Genomic DNA, 18758 nt, shown 5'->3' with positions numbered 1-18758 from the left:
ATTTGCTATCCTCTTAGCTTCAAGTTCATGCTGCTTGGCCCGACGGAAAATAACATTCGAGTGGGCCCCTAATAACTATCGCCAGCCAGAGCGAGACACTGCTGAGAGCTGCCTCTGTGTGACTCGCCGTGTGCTCTTGTGCTCTGAGACAGCTGTGGAATGGCAGCACTCGGTCGGGTGAGTCATGCATTTCTGTGTTGGCATCTTTCCGAGTGATAATTACAAGCTATTAGTTGTATTTTCAAGTCTTCAAAGGCCTGGATTCTGGACATGACATACTAACTGGAAACAAATTCGTATTTATCGTTCGTTTACTTTAAGTATTAGTCCCTATAATGCATTGAAACGTGTTTTCTATTTATATTTCTTCTGTGAAGCACTTACATACGGGTGCTGCTATTTCTGGTGCTGTGTAGCCGTTTTAAGCTCTTCTTAGAGATTCTCATTGCTTCAATGGGTGTAATTTCTGACATTTATGTTTCTCTCATCTTCCTTGTTGGATTTTGCTTGCGACAAAGTGTCACTCATAGTCGCTGAATGTCACTCTTAATTACACTGAAGTTATGAAAATGTCACACATAAGCAATCCAAAACCTTGGCAGCTATGATGTAAACCTTATTCACCAGAGTCGTAGTTAACGATAGTGCAGCAGGTGCACTGGAGCCGGAGCCTAAGAGTGTAATGGGGCAGTTGCACCCCAGTACTGTTTGGCTTTTATTAGCCAATAGGTGTTTGAAGGCACACATTCCTTGCTGGCATTGTGACCTGTTGTGCCCTGGGCGCGCCACAGTTTGTAGCCATTGTGCTTGTGTAGGCGACGCAGTGATGATGTATTTGCTTGAAGCAAACCTGGCACGTAGTGCTTGCCCTGTGTGCATCCCCCACTTGCTTCCAAACACAAACTGCCACAACGATAAAACAGGCAGGTACATTAGAAAGCCAGAACCTCCTGCAACGCATTAGCAACACACGTCTTTTTTACATGAATGCAGGGAAATTAGTCTTTTTTTGTTGTCAGTTTGAGTTTTATAGTCTGCCTCATGTTGCATTGCGCCCCCCCCCCCCTCTAACTGCCTAAGGGCACCACTAGGAGCCTGGCGACGGCCGAATGTCTCTCCTGTGTAGAGAGCCGGCAGTCCAGCTCGAGAGGCCCCTCTGCGGACCCCCTCACTCCTCTTATTCAGTTCTCTATGTGCCCAGGTCCCAGGACGCATTCTTGGAATGGAGGTGGAGGCAACCTCAAGTGAAGAGGGCGCTGAGCTGAGAGTGGGGTGGAAGTGAGCATATAAAGAAGGGGTGCTGAAATGAAACTTCATTGTGTTTTGTAATAAGGGTATACAGTATGTCTGGGGCTTGATGCTTACCCAACCTCATAATAAACAAGAGGCCATGTGCCCGCGGGTTCTAACGTGTTGCCTTGTGAACAAATATGCTTTTGTGCAAAATGTGTAAAAGACAGACTCTGAAATGTGCTGCTGACTTTAACCTCTTCTCTGCCTAGGCTAATGAATACTGAGCCAGGCCAGCTTTCAGTGAGCATGTTACTAAGGGCTGAAAAACAAGCCAGCATGAGCTATGGTTAAAAAAAAACAAATACTATTTAAAGCTGCAGTGTTATGCTTCCACATTCAACACAATGTTGGGTTTTGGCTTACTATGTATTTTCTGGCCAATGTAGCTTTCCAGGGCACCAAGATAATTAAATCATACTATTGACATAGATGGATGTACATATACATATAAAGTGCTTTAAATGGAAAAAAATAAGTGCAGGTACTCACCATATTAAGATGTGATTGGGGTGGTGCTTGGCGGAGGGGAGGTTATGGGGTGGAGCTACGTGGAGTGCTAAGGGACCCGGCCAGGGGCACAACTTTGATTTGATTGAGATTTAATTGGTGTGCAAAACTAGTAACCCACATGCCTATGTATATAAAATACAAATCTGGGATCAGCATGTTGTGTTTTGCAGCAAGCACATGAATCCTCTGTGCTAACTTATGATGAGTCAATACTGTTATCAGATAAAGCACAGATCTTTTTGGAAAGTACTTTTGTTGGTGTTTGGAAAACGGAACATGTGCAGGTAACCTAATTATTGAACCTGGGCTCGAGCTTAAAGTGTCCCAATGGCGCCAACACTACACCTTGCTCCCAGCGAGGCCTCAGCGCCTTTGCACACTCCCACACCCACCATTGCCTGAATGCGATGGCCTGGCAGAGAGGTCAGCTGAAACAAATTGCTTCTGCACTGGGCCAGCCCCTTAGGGCTGATGTGGGAACGGCCCAAAAGGTAGAGCCAAACCTGGCCTTTCAGGAAGGCCTCTGAATGGTACCTGCACTCCCCGCCTACCACGGGATGAATGTGAAGCGCCTGCCTGGGAGGGAGCATGGGAAAAACACAAACTTTAGGCTGCTGACAGCCCCTAGGGCCACAACACCTGGCCTGGCCTCCCTGTGGGGCTTCTCAGCCTCCTCACACTCTCTTCTCCCCCGCCTGCCATTGCCTCAGTGCAAGGAGTGTTTGGCAGAGGAGTACTGCAAAGACACTGCTTTTGGTTTTAGCTGTTCCACCTACCGAGCCCCATGTCCCACAGGGGCCGATTTGTGAATGGCCTAATGACCAGAGGAACACCTGCCGCACCCCGACCACATCTATTAAGGCACAGTTTGACGGACTGGCAGGAAGGAATGTGGAATAGCACTGCTTGTGGGGTCTGGGCTAAGGTGAAGACGGCCCAAAACTACAGCCACAAAACTGGCCTCTCACTTGTCTCCCCACCTCTAAGCACAGCCGTTTGTGCTGCAACCTATCTACACATTCCATAGTGGCAGGGCTGGCTCTAGGGCGGTGCGATCTGTGTGACTGCACCGGTTGTTGACTTGGGTTGAGGGCGTCATTTAAAAAAAATGTATACTATCATTTTAAAAGCACCTGTTGCCGTGTTCCTAGCCTCCAGCAATTTTCAGACATCAATTCAAATGTCAATATAACTCTGGTGATTTATCATCGTCCTGGAAAGAGACGGGAGGTTTGTCTAGTGGAAGTTTTGACTCATCCTAAGGTAGGGCAGAGGGTTAAGATGCCTGCTGCTAAGAACGTGTATCATGCAGATAATGAAGTGCATATAATGTAAATAGGTCAGTGGGTAATTGCTTCTGTAAGACAGCACATTTTGTTAATTGTTGTTTCTAAGGCAAAATCCTAATATAGAACATTGAGCTATTAACTGTCATCAAAGAGCTGCATGCAAACTGCAAGGTATATGTTAGAGCTATAGGTTTTTTGCCCAGTCTTTCATCATCCTAATCGTGCAAAAAGGGTTCCTTTGGGAAGAAAACAATTCTTATTGTGAAAGATAACCCCTAACACTGATGTTACGTTTTAAATTCTGAATTTGTGCTTTTCCAGAATAAGGACTCAAACTATATTGCCTACCAGTATCAATGACATGTCACTCCTACACTACACCTTGTAGTCCTGTCAGATGTAACATTTCCTATACACTGATTTGCCCACATATGATTGTCTCTGTGCAATGTGTGTGGTGTAAAGTGCTCTGACACCTTACACTGGTATGAGTGGTGCTATAAAACTAAAAGGTGCTAGTGAGGGAATCCGTGGCAGAGGTCATTGGGGGCGGGGGGGGGAACAGATATTGTCGCACAGGGCGCCACCAGCACTAAAGCCGTGCATAGTGACCTAGTCAGGTGGCCATAGTGGGGGCTGGGTGGCCAGTAGGATATTGTGGTTGGTTGTCATCCATGAAACTAGCCCACAGGTGACACTAAGGCAGGACCCATATGCTTTACCAATCCATCCCTGGCTGCTTCCCACATTACTAACTTTGATTCCTATCGGCTGTGCTACAATTTCACTATCAGCACCTTCCTCCTCAAGTTTAAGTTTAATTGATTTAGTTCTCTGTTGAGAACAACACCTTCCTCCTCAATCTGACTTCAAACAAGTGCATCCGTACTCTGCTATGCCAGCAGGAATCCTTTCTTAGATTTCCCACAGTGACAATATGCCTACTAGCAGGGCCTGCTCGCACACCTACAGTGCTATTGACGCCACAGAGCCTGAGTGTCAAATATCCCAGTGTGACGTGGGCCTCTCCCAAACTTCCTGTCAGCTCTAAATAAATGCATACGGGCCGCCCCGCAGTTAGCACACTGAGAGCAGATTAGCACTTGATTATCAGAGTGCTTCACGAAAATGGACTGACTAGTCAGGTCTGTCGCGCTTCTTTTAGTACATGCCAAATTGCACTGAGCTTGCATGCTGCCCCATGAGTACTGGCACTCTCTTTGGCCATGGAGTAGTTCCGGTACTCAAGAGCAGAAAATATAGAAGTGCTGGTACTTAGTAACCGCGAGTACCGGCCCATTTACAGCACTGTATATGTGTGTAAGTATATTTACAACATTATATTTGGACGTGCTATATAGAGTATTGGTGTTTCAGATTCAGCACCTCCAATGCTTAGTTGTAGATTCCTCTTTTCCACAAGTTATTCAAACCAAATGACCTTCTTTATACTGTAGAAACTTGGAATACTTAAGCTGAGTTTCTACACAAGGCTACCTCTTCCTCGAACGATTAATCAAATGATTAAGCGTAGTCCCTGGCCTAACTCTGCATGCAGATACACATCTTCTATATAAAGGCACATCTGGGATCCAAATGCGGCATTCTACTTGGAGTAAACAGAACCAATATCACCCCAAGAGGAGAAGAGGGAGGCAATCAATTGGAGTCAGTGCTTTAAATGGAAAATGAGAAGTGCTGGTACTCACTAATTAGACTCGTTGGGCCGTTAGGGGCATGGCTATGAGCCAGGAATGTAACAATAGCAACGTAAGTAAGCTTTAGTGCAAATGTTCTGATTGTCATGTAAAGCACTTGAATGCCCATGGGCCAAATTCATACAATATCAAACTGCCTCCTTACATAGGAGACATGTCAAGCATCAGCTCCAATGTCATGTGCAGGGCCTAATTTTTGGCAGTTTGATATTGCGCAAATTTGGGCAATGGACATTTGAGCGCTTTACATGGCAGTCAGAACATTTGCATTGAGGCTTACTTTTTTTAAGCACCACTGGTTAAGGGAGTTGTCCAGAATCACAGGAGGATGAGCCGACGTCGGGAATCGAACTTGGTTCTCCAGTTCCACTGTTGGCAGCTCTGGCTACATCCTCATACTCGTTGTGATGACAATTAGAAGCTAACACTGCAGGAGCACCCCAGCACAGGAATACACTACCAGTTGCCTGCCATAGCGGCACATAAACACGCTCCATCTGAAAGGGTTATTTTCAGTAGTTTTTTGCATTGCACATACCCGTACTTCAGGGCATGCGCCCTGCTGCTTCTGGGAGTACTGATACATTCCTTACCCAAAAACAAGTTCCAGTCCTCAGGGGGAGAAAACTGAGAAATGCTGGTACTCAGTACTGGTGAGTACCGGCCCATTTAAAGCACTGGACCGTAATGCTGATTTATTTCTCATAGGTGAGCACGTATCATGCGGGTGCTCCATGACAGGTCTGTCTCACGGTATGCAGTCTTGTTGGACCAGGAGGGGCACCCAAAGTGCTTTCCTTATAGTGGTGGAAGGCTACAGCCATCACCAGGTGTTACGCGCACAAGGGCAGTGGGGGCAGCATACTGTGTAGTGATCATTATTAGTGAACAGATCCTTTTTACCTTCATTCACAAACCAAAGGGCCATAGTCTGATTAAACTGGTTAAATTTGAATTTTGGATGCTCTTGTGCATGTTATTGTTTGACCAGTCACTTGTTTTTATTACACACTTTGAAAGTGTTTTCATCTTGATGCAAGAAGAAAGGGGGATTGCTTTACGAAATACGCTTGAGTTTTGTATATTACTGGATTGCTGATTCTTTTATTATACACTTTGAAAGTATTTGCACTTTTTTTTTTGCGTCACCAGCTACAGTTAGTATAGATTCTGTCATTAGGTACTTGCTAATATGGTTTGTTTTTATCCTACATGATGCAGTATTGATGGTGTTGTTTGCACTGGTCTATAATATGTGCACCTGAAATTGTGGAATTAGCTTTGTTTACAATATAGAAATGATAGATACAGACACACATCTGCATCAATGTTCTGAAGCATCCTAGCAGTTTTCATCCTCAGCCTTGTGTGCCTGCCTGTTTATGCCCTGCTTTCTAATAATGTCCTGATGGTAGATATTGAAATTGCACCCTCAGTTCATTTAAAATACTATAGAGTGGTTAATATTGTACAAAATCCCTGACAGACACAAGCGTGTGGCATGCAGATAATTCACACCAGTTTGTTTATCTTCGTGCTGGCAGGATACTGGGTTATATCTTGTGTACTGCTCTTATATTGTCAGTCGAGTCTGTTAAATTTCAGATTTGGGTTTGTCTTTCAAAGTTTCAAGTAATTTTCCATCAATGTCAATTCTAATTCAGACTCTATGTAGTTGTTCCTTGTTCTTCAGCGATAGGCAGTTCCGAAAACATTACAACCTCTCCTTGGCATTGCTCTGATTCCTGCCTCAGTTAAATAATCTGCTCTTGACAATAATGTTACAAATGGTCTAGCTTATATGGTAAGAGTGTTTCTTACTTTCTTATTAGAATTTTGAGCATGCAAATAAATATAGAGGCATTTCATTAAATGTTAGAGGTTTCAATTCAAATTATACCAGATTTTTTGGCGGTGGGGCAAAGTGGTAGGCGGTGGGTCAGGGGGCCCCCTCCATGTACTTTGCAGCGGGGCCCCCTCGGATTTCGTTACGCCACTGCACCCTCCTGGAATAGGTCTCCCAAAGTTCCCACTCCGGCCGCCTCCCATGTCATCACTCCCTCCTTCCCAAGCAGCTCCCTAAACGGTCGGATATATCCTAAGTGGATGTTGGGTGCATATTGGGGCATGTCTGACATGAGGTATAAACTCCTCTGAAAACTACTGTGCCACTTGAAGCAGGCCGTTGGCCTGCCGAGAGGTGCACTCACTGTGGGAGGAAAGCTTCTCTCACCAACCGCTGTGCTCGGAACTCAGAGGTCAGTCATAGCTCCTCCACATATCTGCCCACCATTTAGCGGGCAGGCCACTGCAATTGTGCTGCAAGGTAAAAAATTTCAAAATTTGGAGTTCCCTGTCACCCTCTTTCCACAGGTAGTTGCACTTTGAGTAGCGCTATTTGTTATCTACCTTTGTTTCACAGGTAGCCTCCTGGCATTACATGCAAGGTGTGAAAGGGTCTTCTGTGGATGGTCACCAGTGGGCTAGGAAAAGAATATAAAAATCGAGACAGTACCCCCATTTTGGACAGGGCCACACTACCCCGATCCAACAGTGGATGCAGAATGCAATCTGCAAGTGGAGTGAGGCAATGACTTTCGTGAGGTTGCTATCTATGTGAGCAAGAGTAGCATGGTTAATGGTAATGCCCAAATACTGAAATGTGGGTGGTCCCAAGGGGAGGGGATGTGCATTGACCACAAAGTGCTGCGGCGGGCATTTTGCGTAAACCAAAAACAGAAAAATCTTTGACCACTTTACCCCCAGTCTCTAAGCGGCGTGCCAATATGGTTGTTACTGCATCAATTCCATCCCGTATGTCTCGCCCGAATAACAAAACATCATCTACTAGAGCAAGACTATGTGCGTGTTCCCCTCAAATAGTATGCCCAGGCCTGGTCTTCCTGTCATAGACTTTGTTCTAACAGCTCTATCGCCAAGGCGAAGAGGGATAGTGGAGCATCCCTGGCACATGGCACTGCTGACGCAAAAGGCGGACAAGATACACTTCCCTATCTTCACATGTTCCGTGGCCTCTGAAAACAGGAGTCGGATAAGCCGCTGTAGCCTCCCCTCAATGCGTAAGGTAGTTAGGGTTGCAAATACGTACTCCCAATCAACAGTATTGAATGCTTACTCTAGGTCTAGCACCACAAATGCCACTTAGGGACACAGAGCAGGTGCATTTTCAAGCACTCAACAAAGTCTACACATATTGAGGGTTGTAAAGCGACTAGGTATAAACCCATTTTGGCCTGGATGGTCCAGGTAGGGAAGGTGTTCAAGTAATCATACTGCAATGATGTTACTCAGTATCTTATATTGCAGACCCAGCATCGAGAGGGGCCAGTTGGACATCAACTTTAACAAGTCTCTCCCCGGTTAGGGAAGTGAGACAAGTAATACCTCTCTGAGTGTTGGCGGCAGCAAGAGCATTTAGCCGGGGGGTCTTACATGTTGCAGTTCCCCATGTGGCACCCTGGATCTCCTTCTACATAATAGGACCACTGGGAGCTCTAGCGGTGCAATGATAGGGAGTATGACCACACTGAGGAATCCGCGGATCAAGGTCTGACAATTGATCAGGTGGAGTTCATAGAGAGATCGGTAACAGGCGGGGAATGCCACATGTATGTCAACTTGATTAGTAGCAAGTCATGTCAGGGACACTCGTATTGCAGTAATGGGGGTGGTCACAACAATTCTCTTCAATAGCCATGCCAAACGACGGCCTGATTTATCACCTCGGCGTGCGTCTTAGCCTGTTACGCTCTATAGTCTAATCATCACAGTGACTCATAAGTGTGGCGTGCTGCTCTCTCTCTGCAGTCAAGGCAGGTTTCCAAGCCGGATCATCTCGCGCAGTGATCTCAAGAACCCCCAGAGGGGTCTCTATCCTAATTAGAATGTGATGTAGGACTCCGAGTGTGCCCATCCCTGTGTGAATGCAATGGCCACACAACACCACCTTAATGGCTTCCCATTCAGTCAATCTGGTGGTGGCAGTGCCCCAGTTACCTGTGAAATAGTTCAACAATGCAGTGCTAGTTGGGTCCCGGAACACCAGATCCTAAAACACAGCTGGCTGCAGATGCCAGACTGGCACTGGCGGAGTGGGGCACACTAAATGAAGCTGCAATGGGTTATAAGCTGACAAAGCCCTCCCTAAGTATTCAACCCCTGCGACATGTAGGTGTATGGCGTGATGACAAACGATATGGTCCAGTCGTACGTGGATGCAATCCAAAAAGGAAAAAACCCACTGCCTGAAAGGTGTTTATAAACAAAAGCTATGCGTCAAGGATAAGACAAAATAACAGCGATGTCACATCCCCCACAGACAAGAAGTACAGTGTGCTCAAAGTCAAAAGGAAACAATTGCTTGGGGCGCTAATGACCTGAGACAAAAATACTAGAACAAATATATCAAATTTATTATGACAGTTCTCAAAGTACAAAAAAACATAATTAATGTAGATTTAATAAATATTCTGTAATGTACAATATACAGTCTAAGAAACCCAGGCGCAACACTCATACTCAAAACCAACTCATACTCTCAGCCCTATTCATACTCATTCATTCAAGCATACACAGAAATCACACATGGTCCACTGCATCAAAATTCATTGGTCTCCCCCAGAGGATCTTTCAACATGCAGTGCATACAATGAACCACAGTTTGCTATATATTTCATGTGTATGAACATGCAATCACCCTTTCACTTTATTTTTCCATTGGGTGAAAAAAGAGAGTTTTTCACAAGATTTCCTGGGAGCCTCAAAAGAGGCCATGACTAAATGGTGTTGGAGGCGACATGAAGACCAGAGAACCCCAGCACTGATGCGCGTTTTGGTGCACGACCTAACATGTGGGTCGCACCTTCTTCGGTGTGCAACAGAAATTGGATGTAGGGCAAATCAGAGCAACTGGGAATCCTGAGGTAGAGATAATTTACTCAGAGGTTACTGAATATCCAGGGACTTCCAAATGGAGTGTTAAATAAAAAAGGTCCAGAGGGACAACAGATATACAGGGAACCAGCCGAACTGCCACTCGATGGAGTAAATTTGAAGATAATGGTCACCGGGGCATAGGATGTCCAACGGGATTGAAAAGACCATCCATGTAGGGCCCATATGGGGGTCCTCTCAAATGTGGCAAGCCCTGGATTTCCAAAGGTTCTGTCTAGTGCTCCGGGAGTTGGAAGGGCAGCGCTTGGGCTCCTCCAAGAAGTATTAGACTAATCTAATCCTTCTTAGAGGAGCCCTGGTGGCCATTATCTTCAAATTTCCTCCATAGAGTGGAGTATTAGATGCCAGACCCATCTCTCCCCTCAGGACAGTAAAGCGTCACCCATCGGTTTCTGGGGGGGCATGCACAGTCCTGCAGCACCCTGGACCAAGATCTGGTCTTACAGTGGGACACAATAGCTGGCAGGCAGATGTGCATATCCCCTTGCAATTGTGTTTGCGCAGTGGAGGGCTCGCTTCAGGCAGAAGCTTAGCCTGAACATCTTGTACCCATCAGAACGTCTGCTCTTGTTGGACCTTCCTCACTCCTTGCATTGGTATAGAGATGATATTGGTTTGTGAGGGGGCACGAGCAGTCCCAGAGCACTCCAGGGCAAGGTCCACTACCGGGGGAACCGATCACCAGCACCTCCTGAGAAGGCATGCTGTCTCTGCTATGGAGTTCTATCTAGGTGCACCATAGGAAGGTAAGCGACAGGGCCAGGGCACCACTTCTGGTGCTTTTTTAGCACTCCTTGTGCAGTGTGTGCTTCTCCTACCTGCCTCACAGGGCAGGCTGCAGGCCCAAGAATCACTTTGTGGCCACTCAGGCTGCACGTGGCTGGTCAAACGCTCTACCAAGGGTGGGCACTACATTTCACTCCCCCCGATCCCCAGGGGATGGCAGTTCTAAGTAAACTGGCTATCACTGAGGCTAGCGCCGCATCTCAGGCATCTCCCGCTTACCCGACTTCCCTTCTCAGGTCACCCGGGTCTAGCGGGCAGCTGTCTTCAGGCACAGCCTCGGGAAATGCTGTGGCCGATCGCTGCAGGGCTGACACCTTCCGGCCCCACCCACCTGAACAGGCCAGAGGTCAGAAGCTTGCACCCCCGGTGCCCTTGCTGGTCAGGAAGCCACTTCTAGATCTTGGCTGGTTTCTAGCTTACACTAGAATCTCACGCTGCTCGTGGAAGTGGCCCTCCCGGCCTCATGCCTCCGGCATTCGGTGACCTTCCTTGGTGCTTACTTTTGGGAACTGGGGCAGCTGCTCTTCCCAGACCTCCCCCGAACAAACTACAGCAACTTATAGGGCTCGGCAGTGTTGGCCACAGCCTGGATAGGGCCGGATCACGGGTCTTCCCTGCGGAGCGGCTCTAGGTCACATCCGCCATCTTGTCGTGGCTGGCCATGCCCCCAAAACTTAAACTTAAAAAGCTTTCCAAAAATAAGTGTCCTTTAATAAGGCAATTAGTGGCAGAATTCTCTCACAAAATCATTTGTGTCATGATTTGGGTAAAATGTCACTGATTCAAACATTTTTGTACTCTGTTGTATGAACAAATTATGCTCCATATTTTCAAATGAAGTGGATTTCTTTATTGGGTTACCCCAACTGTTTAATGAAAACAAATAATCCGGACTTTCAGCTTCTGGCATCAGCAGGGGTGCCATGTGATGGCTTCTTAATCAGGTGACATTCAAAGCATGCATGATCAGTGAAGTCTTCCAAACCGGAGAGGTTAACCAGTCACTCCTGGCCGGTGGCCATTCAGTCAGTCACACAGTTCCTGCAGGCAGCATTGCTGTCAGAGGGTCTAGTGATTGATCATGTTGGCGCACCGTAGAAAGCAGGCATTGCTAATCAAGGAGATGTGTCAGCTCCCCTGGCTGCAATACAAATGTCCTGCTTGGCTTCCCATACCTATAACAGATTGTGCTCCTTATTAAGAGAGACAGTTCAAGTTCAAACAGTCCCAATCAATCATGCGCTGTCCTTCCATTCAAGGCATTCTTGACAAAACCATGCACTGCTAATAGCTCTGCTGCTCAGGAAAAATCATAAACCCATGTGTACGTTCTTCCGAAGTAGAAAGCTACTGACTGCTTCATCGATATTTGTATATTACAGCAGGCTAAGAGCCAAGTAGAAACCAAAGCACCTCGAAATAATTTGTCAAAGTCAATTATTATAATTAAGTGCACATCCTCCTCTGCAGAAGAGCGTGCAGATTGGAGATGCACCTGAATGTCTCGTGCCTATGGGTGGGATCCCAAGAGACAAGAAACCCACGGACATATTGTGCCAGTCACAGCGACTGCCATGGAGGCAGATCAACGTATGCGCACTCAAGTAGCTTACCACTCAGGGGTGGACTTGGATGGAAAATAGCCCCGGCCACCAAAATAAAAGTGGCTCCTATTACCAGGGGCGGCTCTTATGCTATGGCAGAGGAGCATTGCCACCCCACCACCCCATGCCAGAAGCATAAAATAAAATTAAAATAAAACTATAACAAACCTGGGTTTATTATTGGTTTATTTTGTTTCCCGGCCGAGTCTTGGTGGTGGGGCCAGGGGGATGACAGGCACTGGATCTGAGCAGTTGCACTGCTATCAGTGCGCTTGATGGTTTGGCTGTCTCAGGCCGGCCAAACCGAGACGGCCAAACCGTCATGCGGACTGAAGCTCTCTCCAACACAGCTGCTTCGTTGGGTTGGAGACAGCAAAGCCCAGGCTCCCAGTCTTCCTGGAAGCGTTGGTGCTCAGGACAATCCTGAAGCGGCTCTCATGCATGAGAGCAGCTTCTGGATTGGACGCAGGGGAGTCTGGGAGCCTCTGCCTGCAGTGGAGCCAGGAGAGGAGCAGAGGACGGCGATGCGGTGGGCTGCAGGCAGCAGGTAAGTTCTTTTTTTCTCTCCTTTTTTGCGTTGTTCGACATCTCCTCCGCCGCCCTGCCCCTCTACTCTGACACCAGCTGCTACTGCCCATTACTGAATCAGATAGCTAAAAATGTGGGCCACATTTGAAAATCGAGGTAGTTCTGAAATTGTACAAACACACTGCCTAGATGTTTTGCAGGGCGGAGATTGTATGCATTTTCTTACTTGCTGCAGACAATGTTAGTGCTAACATAGGTAAATCAACAGTAAAAACCTGTCCTGTAGAACATAAAACAGGCCCACAAACAGCCAAAACATAGTCCCAGTCTCTGACCTATCAGACCAGCCTTTCTGGCACAGCCAAATTGCCCTATAGGCCAGCCCGACACAGTCAGACAGACAGAAAAATGAACAACAGAAACAGAATGATATAGTAATGTAGATAGAAAAGACAGGCCAATCTATATGCTGTATCTCGAAAGGAAAGAAAGAAATGTATGTAAGATTGTAGGAAAGTCAGAAAACACTGCATGTGACTAACAAACCCCTAAAAACATGCCTAGTAAGATGATTAGGTTGTAAATAGTAACATAATTGCATTACGAAAGTAGAAATATAAAATGTATGTCATACAACAAACAAAATGGCCCTTTTCTTTAAAAAGTGAATGATAAAAGTGAATCTTGGATATAAATGTTTCCTCAGTTCAATCTGAACATTCAAGGCTCTGCTGATTCGGACACAGTGTGTGGTATGCCTCATTCAAAGAAGCATTGGTACAAAGTACATGCATTAAAATGCTTAAGCTTCAAAAGCTGTACTTATTGTCACACTTAAAGATGACTTGGGAACTAATGGAAGCAGCAAAAAACGAAATGTCTACAAATCACAAGTGTTTAGGAGGCGGACATGTTAATGTAAATAATTGCATTCAGTTATTCTATCATATTCCTGTAATTCTAATAAAAGAAATGTCGAAATAATAAACATGTTGATGAGCATTCTAGTGAATGTCATTCGATTTACAAGGCCAGCCTCTTTTGAACCGGTTTATACATATTTGGAAATTCTATAAGGGTGCATTTGCTGATTTGTAATAATGCTGTGGTTGATGAATAAAGCCCACAATGACGTTTCAGAACAGTGACCAATAAACCATAATAATCGACTAACCCTCAACATAACCCTACCAACACAGAAATGTTACTGAAAGTGGTGTAATTAGCTAGCATACACCAGGTGTTGAAAGTGGCAGTGCTACCAAAGCTACCAAAGTATTTGACTAAAAAATAGATGGTTGTCACGATGAAAAAACGAATTAAGTATACCATGGTTGATATTTCTATTCTGTTTGCACTTCTGAGTGGAACCCATCATCAGTCATGCGCAGGTGATTCTTTAAACGCCTCCCTTTTCTAGACCTAGATCCCAATTGGGGTTGTTGCTCTTTAAATTAAAATGACAAGATCTGGAACACCTGTTTCATTATACCACTGCTGCATGAAGATTAAAAGGAGCTCAATCCCCTCGCCACTGCACGTATTTTGGAACTCTAGTAAGAGATGTACACAATCGAAATGGGACACATGTCTGGAAGAACTAACTGCAAATAATGCCATTAAAGAAAATATTTTTTGCACAGATATTTTATCATTTTGTGGCAAAAGCTGATTTTATTATTGATAATAATGCAGCACAAATAAAATTCTCCATACTTGCATAAAAAAATTAAAAGATGTGATCAAAGCTCTACAAACAGAAGGAAGTTAGCCTGGATGCCGCTCCAAATGAGAGAACTACTTCATGCAACAAAACAGAAAACAGAAAAACACGACCCACAAAGAGGAAACACACTGGGGGCATCCATTCTAGAAAAGATGCTGAGATGCATCAACTCTTAAACCCAATGTGGGGCAATTAAGGGTTTTTCGTACCTGTTTTTAGGCTCTGCAAATGGAGATGACACATCCGTATCCGGATCCAAAACACTGTCAATTTCCTTCTGTTTCTTCTCGTACATCTTTCTTTTTCTCTCTGTCAAGGATTTGCTGCCGTCAATGGGAGGGAAGTCGTAGTAGCCCTTCTTCTTGGCTTTCAGCCGGAGCTTGTTGCGGTAGTGCTCAATGTCGGACTTCTGCTTCAAGGCTTTGTTGACCTATCCGGAGAGAAACAGATTCAGCCAGCAGACTTTGTATGGAAAGGCGCGAGAGGAGAACAATTCCCAGGCCGGGTCGCCCTGCGCGCTGCGCCCATCATAACCTATTTTCGGATTTTGTTAGTGGGTTTCAGTGCAAAGCGACAATTTAAGGAGGCTTCCTGCGAGCTCGCCATCAGATGGCTGAATATTTTGTTCTGTCTAAGTGGCACGTGCGGAAACTCACGCCCACTAAACAGGGACGCGCTCATCTGTCGCTATAAACCAGGCCAGCATTAATCATAACTGCAGAGGATACGTGAAACGGGAGAGCCCCACGCACCAAAACATATTTTACTCTGTCACTGAAGTGTTGGCGGGGGATGAAGGGGGTGCACATTTGTTCAGGGATCTTGCTCCAGTACCGCATGTGTAACAGTGATGTTGTTGCCAATTTACATTAAAGACGATGGTACAGTAGCAGAAACGTCTTTCCCTTAAGAAAAGGCTCTTCTCTCTCTACTTTTAGGATGGGGGTTATTTAAGATACATTTCTAATAGACCTAGTAGTAAAACAAGGTATACAACCATGCTTAGCACTGCATGCAAGATCAGTCAATCGTTTAAGAAGTGTAAATATTCTAAATGCAAAAAATTAATCTATCCCTCCTTTTTGGAATTCACAAAGGATTCCAAGAGTACTCCTGGGAAGTTGAGAGAGACATTGTTTCCCAGGACTGGTTCTGGAATTCTTTTTTGAGTTCTAAGTTCCTTTCAGACAGGCAATGACGTTTTACATGTATAAATGTAAAAGGTTTACATAACATATACATAATATTGCATTAGTGTAATCACACTTACATTTTTTGTTTGTCTCCTTGGCAAAACTATTTTCCAATATAGATTTACATTTTCTTCACTCCCAGAAATTCTGGGATTCAGTCCCATCTAGATCCAGATTTACTCCTGCTCTTCACAAGAGTATTAGTCCAGTTGTATTCAGGAAATGAATGACTTTCAAGTTTGTGGATGCTCACCTACTTTCAGTGGCAATGTGAGTAAACACTTTGCAGGTATATATTAACATTTTGTGATTACCAATGTGAAGTCACATTAATAAATAAAGCCATCTGGACACCTAAGTTCCATGTAGGTATGCAAACGGTTTTTTGTAAATCGTGGCCCACATATTTGCTCTGTTCCACAATCAAACGTGTTTAAAGTTCTAACCTAAAATAGCCACAGTTCACACATGTACAGAAATGTCATGCTATATCATATGTGATTTTACCAGGGTGCTGCATGCCTTCCGTAGAATGCCTCTCCTCAGTAAGCTGGATGGGAAACAGCCCAATAATCAGAAATATGTATTTAAAGTGGTGGTCTGCATGATCGTGACGCTTTTAAGCTGTGCACTTTAGGATGTTAAAAGAGTACAGAAAAAATCCCGTAAAAGTCACGCTATGAAGTCAACAAGCACTCATTTGAAAGTGCCCTTGTGAGGCTGTTTACTCACATGTAAATTACACCATGCTATTGTAATTTTGCTTGTGTATAAATCCTTTGGCAAGTGGAAATTTAAGTTTTTGGAAATACTAAGTGTAATCTACACTCCTCAATGGAGTTATATGCGCATGTTACTATGACTTAATTGCACAAATATATTGTGAATCAGGCACTGATCACTCACACCCAACTGGGTCATTCTGCACCATAAAAGGTTAATGGTATGGTTCTCATCACCCAATCCACCCTCATCCCCCCAAGATGGGTCCTAAGCACACTCTATCACCTCGAAGGAAAGCAAGCAAAGTAATGATGCTCACTTCTTCAGCTAACTAGGACGTTGGCGGACGGGTTACTCCATAACAAGGGTGCCGGATATCATACCTGCCTTATTTCAAGTATTGTATTATAATATAATTGCACTTATATAGCGCTTACTACCCCTGACGGGGCATCAAATCACTTTTTCGGCGAATGGTACGCTACTGTGTATTATATCCTACAACACTATTAACATGGTGGACGGGATATCGTCACACGCCCACTGGCCAAATTCTAAATCAGGCACTACGACTGCACATTAATCCACAGGTACACAGCCCTAAACACAAAGAAAACATTATAAGTGCAGGTCCGCTGTTACCTCACACTATAAGTCATACCAGAATATAACCTCTTCCTTACAATAATTCATTGTGCCTTAATATTGCTCTGGCATCTCAAGGACACACAACAGCAACAAATGGAAAACAAGCTTAGATGTGCGTGTCCTTTAAAGGGATCAGAGCCTGTCACCTTCACATCCCGCAAAACCTACAAGTGATGTTTTAGCCTTCTGCGCCATCGACTGCGGCAACCCTCAGTTTTTGGTATGAACTGAAGAAGTGGGCATGAGTGCAGTGCTTCAGTGTATAGGCAGACATTACATGCAAAGTGAACGTGCGCAAAACCCAAAACATTCCATATTTTGTTATTAATAAAGATTATACATCATAAAATATGAAGTAAGTATTCCTGAGGGGTTGGTGGGGGTGCCTGGTCAGAGTTCAGCTGAATACCATTTCCAATGCGCCTTGCTCACCAGGAGACAGCTCTTGCAATTGTAGTATATCCCAAGTAACTGATCTTGAAACTAATAAAGCCCAGTGTGAACATCAGATCCTCAATGTGTATCAGTGACATGTTACTCACTCCACAGAATGCGTGGTTGCATTGCATTAATGCTGCAAACGCCAGCGTGTGTGATGGACTGGCAGCGGATCACGATGAATCCTTGTCCAGGAAGCAACAAACAGAAACAATCTTTACCTGGAGGAAGGAAGCTCACCTCTCCAGCGATGACTGCAGATTCCTGACTCCTGTCCGATGCTGGGTGAGAAGGAGGCACCCCCACGGATCTGACGGAAGTCAACTGCGCAGATCCAGAAGACGTGTCGAAGGGGTCAGGGACCATTTTGGAGCTGTTTTCATAGAGCATACTCCCGACGTCCTCGTCACTCGAAGGCACTACAACACATTGATCGGCATGGGTGGTTATTACTATGAAAATCTATATATAGCCTCATGGGTTTTTGAAAAGAATGTCATGTCATCAACATACATTCAGCCGCTGATATGGTACCATGCAAATGCCCTGAAGTCCATATAGGTGCAGCGCATGCCTGCCCAACTTGTTTCACGGTACTCCTTTAATATGCAGCCACATAAATGGTGGTTATTTATGGCAGCTGCGCCATCATTACTTCTAATGTTATTCTATCTTTATGGATTCCGCTTTCATTTGGTAACACAGTAGATCACCTCACAATGATGGGACTGTGAGACAAACTTCTAGTAGGGAACGTGTTTGATTATCCTATAACCATGGACTCCAAAAAAACATAGTGAAAGTAAGGCACACCTGCCTCCATTTTAAAAAGTGGAATACAAATGCTGACGTGCCTAAGCACTTACAATGTTGGCTAATGATAAGTGGATCTAATCACAGAAAGGACACTGCTACTAATATGTTTCTAATATGGTCAACTGTTTAAAAAAAGTGTAAGTGTTTATGAATTGGATTAATAAATTACAAATCACTCCAAAAGAACAAAAGTATTTAAGAGCTATATATGTAAGCGGATCTTAAGTTTAGAAAATGAGACAGCCACAGTGGTATACTGCTGCAATTCACACATAAATCTAGCAACAATAAGTGTTATTAGTTGAGACATTTGCAGCCAAATTTGTCTGTGGAATTTCCTTAATAACTTTATTAACATGATCTCAAGATGACTGGCAAAAAGGACCACAAAGGAACACAATCTAGCAGCACGATTATGCGGTGAGCAGGCTGTGAAATGAAATAAGGCACAAAATAAGTTCTGTATTGTCAAAGAATGTTAAAACTTGGGTATATTGACCACAACTACTTAG

At 44.7% G+C, this 18758-nt stretch overlaps 1 protein-coding gene across 5 annotated transcripts in view; it reads right to left on the bottom strand.

The window, feature by feature from the left end:
- KIAA1549L (KIAA1549 like) overlaps positions 1-18758 on the bottom strand; it is a 674355-nt gene that overhangs the window by 138471 nt on the left and 517126 nt on the right. For all 5 annotated transcript variants that reach the window (XM_086955871.1, XM_086955872.1, XM_086955873.1 and 2 more), the window contains 2 exons: positions 17671-17849; positions 14638-14858 (listed from right to left, as the gene is read on the bottom strand). In XM_086955871.1, the coding sequence (XP_086811997.1) occupies positions 14638-14858; positions 17671-17849 (400 nt within the window). The remainder of the gene's footprint in view (positions 1-14637; positions 14859-17670; positions 17850-18758) is intronic.

The sequence above is a fragment of the Lissotriton vulgaris genome, chromosome 2_1, assembly GCF_964263255.1.
Source record: "Lissotriton vulgaris chromosome 2_1, aLisVul1.2, whole genome shotgun sequence".
In the NCBI taxonomy this organism is placed as follows: domain Eukaryota; kingdom Metazoa; phylum Chordata; class Amphibia; order Caudata; family Salamandridae; genus Lissotriton; species Lissotriton vulgaris.
Note: the sequence above shows the minus strand (reverse complement) of the source record. Positions and strands in the feature narration are given on the sequence as shown.